General features: G+C 35.8%; 1 protein-coding gene and 1 pseudogene across 2 annotated transcripts; one reads left to right on the top strand and one right to left on the bottom strand.

Moving 5' to 3' along the window:
- Positions 1 to 252: 252 nt before the first annotated feature.
- LOC120008742 lies at positions 253 to 3,481 on the bottom strand (annotated as a pseudogene).
- Positions 3,482 to 3,723: 242 nt separating this feature from the next.
- On the top strand, positions 3,724 to 6,019 carry LOC120008906 (54S ribosomal protein L37, mitochondrial-like). 2 transcript variants are annotated; one of them, XM_038859280.1, is made up of 2 exons: positions 3,724 to 3,961; positions 5,449 to 6,019. In XM_038859280.1, exons 1-2 carry the CDS (start codon positions 3,810 to 3,812, stop codon positions 5,828 to 5,830), a joined length of 534 nt encoding a protein of 177 aa, XP_038715208.1. In that variant the 5' UTR covers positions 3,724 to 3,809; the 3' UTR covers positions 5,831 to 6,019. The 2 variants fall into 2 exon arrangements, with proteins under 2 accessions (XP_038715208.1, XP_038715209.1); XM_038859281.1 differs by having other exon boundaries at positions 3,821 to 3,961; positions 5,420 to 6,019.
- The last annotated feature ends 3,101 nt before the right edge of the window (positions 6,020 to 9,120 follow it).

Raw genomic sequence — 9,120 nt, 5'->3', positions numbered from 1 at the left:
CGTCCCATTTTGATTGTCTCCTTTAATTTTACACTGTTTAAGAAAGTGCATTACTTCTCTTCAATTTGACATTTATACCCTCATTTATTGAGTTGGTTATTGAGCTCTTCTAGCTTTTCAATTTAAGGATAAATAAGGGTAAGATGGGAAAAATGGATGAAATTAGTTTTAATTAATGGAAATGGGCAATTCATTTTGGGACATCCCAAAAAGGAATAGAGGACAATTAAAATGGGACGGAGGGAGTATCATTTACCAAAAAAATCCATCAAAAGTGGAATTCCAATATGAGAATAATCATATCAGTCATTCAATATAAACTAAAATAATCACATCATGCATTTCCCTAAGTGCATAGGATATTAAAAAAGATCGTTTGCATCCGTTTCCATGTCCACCCTAGCTACACCTTGTACTTCAAGACTGTCATCTTTTTCAGTGTTATCATTTTCAGTATTTTTATCCATGCCTTTATCAACACCTTCATTAAGATCAACTTGTACAAAAAGAACAATCTCCATGATCCAAATTTCTCGAGCCATATGGATGCTCATGCTCTCCACTCCCACCACCACGATCATGAACACTAGCTTGTGCAATCTCATTGTCTTCTCTTCCAGAATTCTCAAAATCACCACCACCTAAATTGAAAAGTATTTAAAAAAGAAGAAACAAACACATTTTTTAGTTTATTATTCTCAAACCCATAAAGTTTACATTATAAAACTAATAGTGTAGTTAAACTTACATGTGGGCGATGTGGCATCCATACCAACCATTTCCTCTTCACTCTCATCACCTGTCCATGAATCTCCATCAGTCGCTCTATTATCAAGATTTTCTAGCAATCTTCTATTTTGAGGAAGCACTTGATCCTCTTGGAATGGATCTTGTTGAACTAGAATCACTTGCTCTGTTATCCATTCATCATCTGAGGGTATATCTTCAAAGTAAGAAATTTTAGTTTTATCCTTATTGCTCTTTGCTTCCCTTTCTTTCAACTTCAAATTATACATTACAAAAACCAAGTCATTCATCTTCTTTTGGTGTAAACTATTCCTTAGTTTTGAGTGTAGCTGCATAAGTTTAGAAACTTTGTAAAGTTAACAACTTTGAAAACAATGAAATGCAACAAAATGTTTATAACAATAAAATCTACACTACCATCTCAAATGCACTCCAATTACGCTCACACCCTGAAGAGCTACATGTCAAGCTTAGGATTCTAACAGCAAATCTTTTCAATTCAGGACATTCATCACCATAGGAATCCCACCAGTCAGCTGCATTGCAAGTAAAATATAAATAGTAAATTTCTTTTCTTGTAGATTATGGTATAAATAAAGAAAATATAAATACTTACCTGGATCTTTTTTATCCCTTGATAATATGGCGGATTCAATACCAAATAGTCCCTTTGCATGCTTAAATGTATCCATTGCAAATCTATCTTCACCCTCTTTGTAGCATCAGGTACCAATCTTTGAAGGCAATTATATAGTCCAATTTTAATGTTTGCATCAGTTTTAAAATTGGGACTATATTGAAACTGAGGATTCAAGTAATATGCAGCATCATGTAATGGTTTGGGGAGTTGGATTCCCCACCTTGCTCCATTTGTCCATAAATAAATTCTATTGCTGGTTGATTTGAATCTATCATTCGAAGCACTTTTACAATTGGATATGCAACCTTGAGACAAGTAATGATATTTTTCCAGAATTGATTATCCAAAATTATTGCTTCCATTGCTTTCCCCTGTTTTGTTCCAGCAAACCTACTAGATCTCCATTTTTTAGAAGAAAACATGCTCATCAAGGCACCTTTATGCTCATTAAGGCATCCTAATGTCAAGTATCCAGTTGCAAATCTTGTAGCTGCAGGCCTAATCAAATCTCTCCCTTTAGTGAACTCTCTCAACCAACTTATAAGCATTGTTCTTCCATAAATAAATACTGTGATCTTTCGGCCTTTAGCAATGGTCACCCAATGCACCTCAATTTTCTTCTCCAAATCCTCCAACATTAAATCAATGCAAGGAGCAGCACACGGTGTCCAATAAAGCCTCTTCCTTTTCTCCATCAATTTTTCACCCGCCGCCTTATAGTTAGCAGCATTGTCAGCTACTACTTGGACAACATTTTCTTCCCCTACTTTTTCAATAACCTCATCTAGCATCTCAAATATTTTTTTAGCTATCTTTGAAATATCAGAAGTATCTACAGATGATAAGAACACAGTCCCTTTAGGACTATTCACCAAGAAGTTGCATATTGCCCTCCTCTTTCTATCGGTCCATCCATATATTACTGTGCAATCAGTGTTTTTCCGCTCCCTTTTGTACTCCTCAAGAATTTTCATAGTTCTTATAACCTCTACTTTTAGATACTTTTCCCTAAATTCATGATAAGAAGGTGGCTTCAGTCCAATTCCATGTCTCCCTACCATTTCAAGCATTTTTGCAAACTCTGGATTCTTCACACAATGAAAAGGAATAGCACTAGTATAGAAGCTACAAAATTTCTAGCGCCAAGAGAAACTCAAAACTCATACTGAAACCATAAGAATTGATCCAGATATACTATCATAGAAGAAAGAGAACAAAGCTCAAGATTTATTCATTTTTCATCCCAACTCTTCGATGGCGAATCTAGGCAAGACGATCTCCCTTCTAGGCCGGAGCTTGATCATCTGTGTCACCCATTATTCGGGTATGATGAGTACATGTGCCCAGCCACTAGTTAATCACACCTTTGTCCGCCTCGCTCCCCGATCCAAAATCTTTCGTGAATTGGCACACAATCCTCAACCAGAGCTCCCATGTATCAATATCACGCACCATTGTCCACTGTTTCCCTATTCCGCGTAGGCAAATATTAATTGAAAAAAATAAGTATTTTTGACTTTTTATGACAAGTGGAATAGGCAAATATTAATTTTAAAAAATAGTAATTTTGACTTTTTATGACATGTCAACAATTTGGCTGACTGGATTTGCATGAAAACTAACCGCGTTACATATCACAAAGACTAGTGACCAAATTGTTACGTTTGAAATATGAGGGACTGAGTTGTTACACAGCCCATCTGTGAGGGACCAAATGTATCATTTACCCCCGCTAAGAGCTACCACAATGGTTGTAATTTACTAGGGTATGGATGCCAAAAAGTGATGTTCTAATGGGTCAATAAAAATTTTCATGTTCCAACAATGCCAATATGTTGGCTTAATTTTGGTGTGGCATGGCAAATGTCATACCCATATCTTTGCTCTCAGGGGGGCCTCAAAATACACACTCACATTTTTACACAAAATCAATATAGAACCCCACATCTATTACACAAAATCAAGGCAACAAATTTATACTATTATACTAATACATTTTGTTGGTCCAGTCACATCAACAAAACACATCCCTAATACAGCAACATCCACGAAATACAAATCCTCATGTATTATCCATTTTCCATTAAAAAACATTAGTGTAATTGCTCTAAGCTTATTCGTTAAACCCTTTATTGAAAAGACAAGTCCAAACACTAAACTCAATGAGTTTTCTATAAAGGACAATTTTCAAGAATTTTTTCATGTTACAGTGTATATATGTTTGCACATGTATCTCTAAGACCAAGAGAGAATGACAAAAAGTTAAGGAGGTGAAACAGTGGAATGGGAATAGTTCCACCGTTCGTTAAATTACTAGTCCACCCCTTATTAAACACGTCTCACAATTTGGGTGGGATCGGAACCAAGCGGGGTCAGGTGGAATATCGAAATTTTCCATCAATTCAGATTTCAGAAAACCTAAATGCTAAAGCACCGTCGCCTCGCCACGCCACTCGCAGCTTCTAGCCTTCTTCCACAGTCCCACTCACACTCCCAGTTTCTTCCTCAAGTCCACCGTCGGTCGTCGCCGCGTCGCCACTCGCCACACCTCTCGGCTCCCTCTCTAGCGAAAAGGTAGGATTCATGCCTTCATGTTGTTCTTCTATTTGAGCCCTTGATTTTTGTTCTTGGCATTTTGCTTTCTGTTATTAAATGGCTTGTAGTTTGTATTGTGTTGTGGAGACTCTTGTTTCCCAACTTCTTTCCCTGGCAGCTATTGGCTATACAACACAAAGCCAGTATTAGGCTATTAGCTGTGCCGTACCTTCAGTTAGTCTATGCAGTTAACCATTGCTTGTAGAAATCATAAGGCTCCCAGCCACCCCTGATAATTTAATCTGAATGTATGTATCTGGAGCTGGAAGTGATGGAATGTTATGCACTAGCTCTTATTGGAGTGGCTTTGGAGCAAAGCTATTGATGATTGAAGTTTTTAAAAAAAAAACATGTCTTCTTTGCTTTTAATCTGAATCAATATCCTCTTTGGTGAGAAGTGAGAACTGATAAACGTTTGGCTATATGCCACTGTTTTAATTTCTAAATTTCTATTTTTTAATCTTTGCATAGATAATGTAATCTTGGAATATTTATCTTTGTTTTAGCATGTAATTGTTTTCTTATGTAATCAAATAAGTCCTTAATTACCATCAGTAACATATTTTATTTTTAGGAGACTATAAACTGACTGAATTTAGATGTTGTCCTAACAATGTAACCAAACTGAAACCGGACCTCAAAACCGGTTAACCATTGCTACCAGTTTTGATGTTAGATGGTCCGGTTACGGTTTATAAATATTCAAAACTATTAGCATCGTTTCGGTATTTTCTTTCATCAAGTATCAGTTCAAAATTTTCTGTTGGTAGCAATTAGTTTCACCCATATGAGACACATTTGTTTTCACAAAAGTGTTATTTGTGAATGTGAGTGTCTGTTGATGTATGCCATGAAAAATTTATATATTTTGAGTTATTTAATTTATTTGTGAGACATTGTAGATGAAGGAAGCTAGGGGAGTTCTCTCACCTTAGAGGGCATTCATTCATATTGGTTTAAGGTGCATGCTTAAACATTACTTGGGTTATTAGGAAAGTCTCTATGGTCACCACCAATGAACTTAACATGAACAAATGGATGGGCAATTTGCAATTGCTTTTACACTTTAGGAAATGGGAAAGAATCTTCTTTGTTAATTACAATTCAGATGTAGCTTCAAGAGATTGTATCACATTGCATTTTGATCCTCTTGTTTGCATAATACTAAGGAATAAGTTTGATATCTGTATTTTAAGGGTAAAATAATCTGTGTTTCACAAGGTAACAATTTCCTGGATGCTCATCCAATTTTTACGTGTTAAACACTTAGAAATTTTATTTCAAGCAAGTTATGAAGTAAAAGCTGAATGTCTTCTTTCTTTACCAGGAATTTAGTTGGATTATGCAGAATAGAATTATATGATATTAGATATTACTCATGGATGTTTATCCCCTTAGACCTGATTTCTCCTTATATTATTGTGATTGATGTTATAGAAAGTAATTATGGCGATTAACCACATTAGATGCTTGAGAGGCTTCATCACTATCAAGGAAATCGGTGGGTTGTTGGGTCGACGAACATTTTCTGCTGGCGGTGGTAAAGCAAAGAAGGGCTCTAAAGGGGGTGGTGCCAGTGATGCTCCTAAAGCATCAATACTTACTAAAGAAGTCAAGTCTACAACAGTGGTTGGTGCCAATATTCTCAAGGATGGAGCAGATCCCAAGATACTTCCAGATTCTGAATACCCTGATTGGCTCTGGCATCTGCTTGATAAACGCACACCATTGAGTGAATTAAGAAGGAAGAATACTGAAACTCTTCCTTACGAGGATCTCAAGCACTTTGTCAAGCTGGACAATCGAGCAAGTATCAAGGAAAACAATTCTATTAAGGCCAAGAACTAGTGTAAAGAAATGTGTAACAACTAGTGTTTTCTGTCCATTGCCATGCATCTTTTTCGTTTAGGATAGTAGCATAAACTATCTTGCTAATTTAAGCAGCAGCAAAAACTTCCATTTATTTGTCTTTGCCTTTCCCCTTTTGAAACAATGTCTTATAGACGAATATAATGGTCTGCTTCATGTGATCTGAAAGGATTTTATTTGTTGTCTTCTGGTCTTGTCATGAATTCTGTTAGGCTTAACGCGACAGTAATGCTGATTTTGGTGAGAACAAATTAAGTTAGCACAACAACTAAGCTACTTAGCATTGGATTTTTGTATTTGAGACAGTTCAGGCCCACAACTTTCGAGGGTTGATGCATGGCCTTGAGTTTAACTTTTGGTCTTAATATTATATGCTGTTCATACTGCACACTGTGTTTGTTTCCATAGTTCTGCTACTTCTTTGTAGAATTCCACAAGTCATGTTCTTCTAGACTCTTCTTTTTTCTTGGATAAGATGGAGAGACATTTACTTTCGGAATCCTTTAGTTGGAGGTTCCCATCTGTCTCATTCAAATGATATTGAAAGATAAGCTTAGTGTTTTTAAGTTAGGCAAGGGTGAGGTGCATTTCATTATTAGCAAATGTCATATAAGTAACCACTTTGATAATTGTTGGACACATAGGTCCACTTGAAAATATATTTTTCACGTAAGTACATCTTTTTTACATAGGTACACCTTTTAAAAAATTAATAATTTCATATTATCATATTTGTCATTATTCTTCAATAGACATAGACGTAAGAAAAACTAAATTTAAGAAACTTCCCCTTTATTTTCACCACTGCCACCTCTGCTTCTACCACTACCACTACCACCTCCTCCTCCACCATTTCCATTGTCCATCTCCGTCATCGATCCTCCATCATTTTCTTCGTTTTCTTATTCTTATTTTTTTTCTTCTTCGTCTTCATATTCTTAGATCTGAGATGTAATATGAGATATGAGATTATAATCTGAGATGTATTGAGTTCAGATATGAAATCGTATAGTTAGAATGTTACAGTTTCAATGTTACTATTGTGAAAATGTAACATTATAAATCAAATAATTTGACATATTTTCTTATTCCGCTATTTTTTGAGACTGTAAAATTATACAATCAAAATATTAGCATTATATGACGTGGATGAATTTTTTAATGTATATGTTACATCATCATGTTACTTTTTCAAAAGATAACATTATGTGTTCAAAACGGGTCAACTTCGGGTCTCCCTTTTTGGTGGTCATTTTGGACGGAATCTGGCTAGACATTGTGCGTCTTAGTAAGGGGAGTCTAACGACGATGGTGATGTAGCGAACCGTCGTCGGAATCGTCTGAATTTGAGACCTTTTCTTTCACGTTACTGTTACTGTTTGAAATAGTAATATGAACTAATATATAACGGGGATAGTGATATAATTGACACTTTTATTGGTACTTATGTGTCCATATATTTTGTTGAGTGGATCTAAATATCCAAAAGTCTCCTAAGGTATGGTACTGAAATTTCCCCTTTCATTATTGAGTTGGGCCCAAGTTTTTTTGACATTATTGTTGAACTTGATAGGTGGAATGGATGGAAGCCACCTTCTCTTGCCTCCTCTACCCAACTCTTGCAATGATGGGATTGGATATCTTCTCTCCCTTTTGTGAGGTTTCACTTTTGAGGTATCATGTAACTTTGATTCCCCCTCCCTTTCTCATCTACACGATTAGGGAAATATTGTTCTCCATCAACTCCATTTCTTTAACCTTTTGAGCAAGACATGTGGTTCGTTTGATGACCTTAAAAGCTTATTTGTAAGCTGTTTCCAAATTGTGTGGTACTGTGGTTTAGGTGACCTAATGTTTTGGGTAGAGCTCATTTGGCCAAGTCTGCATAGTGAGGAACAGCTTAGAATCAAACTTCTTTTTTTTTTGGGGTTTTCAGTGTCCATGGATAGATTTATGGCCCATGTGAGATGAAATTCATTTGATGGATATTTACAGATTGCAGAAGATTAAAGCAAAAAAAAAAAAGTGGAGAGACGAGAAAATTGATATTAAGACAGAGATGTTGAAACAAGACATCACATGGATAATGCATTATTGTTGTTTAAAGCAGGGATTCAACCCTCATGGACAGGCTTTTCTATGCTGCACTCTTAAAAAGTTAAAAAACTCAAAAGCAACCCTCTCACGTGGTCCCTTTTTGCGCTTTCTAGAGCTCTGTGGTTTGGACTTCCGAGTAGTCCTTCGGAGGTATGAGTCATTAGAGCTCGCATGATCTCTATTAGAGTTCTAGGGAGGCACCCGAACTTATGACAAGACTGGAGCACAAACTCAAACCTTACATTACCTTCTCTCCTTTTCTTTTCTCTTTATTATTTGTTTGTTTGATGGGGATAGTCTAGATTGGGAATCCAGATTGACTCCTACAAAAACAAATCTACCCGGGATGCTCGAGTTGGCTTGGGATGAACTCAAGTTCTACTCTGAAAGATGTACGCAGAAGGCAGAGTTTTGCGAATCGTGCTTCCTTTTGCTGAAGAATTAATAATGGTTTTTACTAAGAGCATCTCCAATGCAATGCTAGTAACAAATTCAATTAATAAAAACATCCATTTGATTACTGCTATAGCACATCGATACATCATTTAATTTCCTAATAAAGTCACATACTTCAACTATCGAATGAGTAATTATTTCTCAAATACATTTAAATTAACCCTATAAAAATTTAAAATCATGTGTCCAAATGAGTAACTGCCATCTTGCATGTTCTACTTTTTCTCTCTCTTTAGGATCCATTTTTGCGTCAAAGAAAGTGGATCACCATTTTTACGTCTCCCGTTGACTTGGTTTGGTGGTTTGAGAGAGCAAAATGGTGGTTAGGTCATTTGCATTTTCCATTGGAGAAGTTCTAAGATAAACCATATTTTTTATAATGATTTTTATTACAAGGAGGGGTGATTTGAACCTGGGTAAACACTATAAAAAATAGACCATACCATGCCCTGCAGGTTAAAAAGATCAAATGGAATGTAAATTACCCAAAATTTTTTCATCTATTCAATATGTATATCTCAATCAATGAGTCTGCAAATGAAATTATTCTAGAGTTACTTTTGTTTCTCTTGTAAAAAAGAGCAGCATATTTGATTGGGACAAACTTGTCTTGCAGGTATCAACCAACTCTCTCTTTAATCACATTATCCTTGCAAAAGTAATAATTAACTATCCAGAGACCCACAGCCTATTACTTTACTCCTCCAAAACTCTAA

Source organism: Tripterygium wilfordii, chromosome 11 (assembly GCF_013401445.1).
Source record: "Tripterygium wilfordii isolate XIE 37 chromosome 11, ASM1340144v1, whole genome shotgun sequence".
Taxonomy (NCBI): Eukaryota; Viridiplantae; Streptophyta; class Magnoliopsida; order Celastrales; family Celastraceae; genus Tripterygium; species Tripterygium wilfordii.
The sequence above is the reverse complement of the archived record's forward strand: the minus strand, read 5'-3'. Positions and strand labels throughout refer to the sequence as shown.

Coding starts and splice junctions, on each gene's coding strand:
- LOC120008906 (XM_038859280.1), top strand. CDS start 3,810: ATGCTAAAGCACCGTCGCCTCGCCACGCCACTCGCAGCTTCTAGCCTT. Junction 3,962..5,448: donor GCTCCCTCTCTAGCGAAAAG/GTAGGATTCATG, acceptor TAACCACATTAG/ATGCTTGAGAGGCTTCATCA.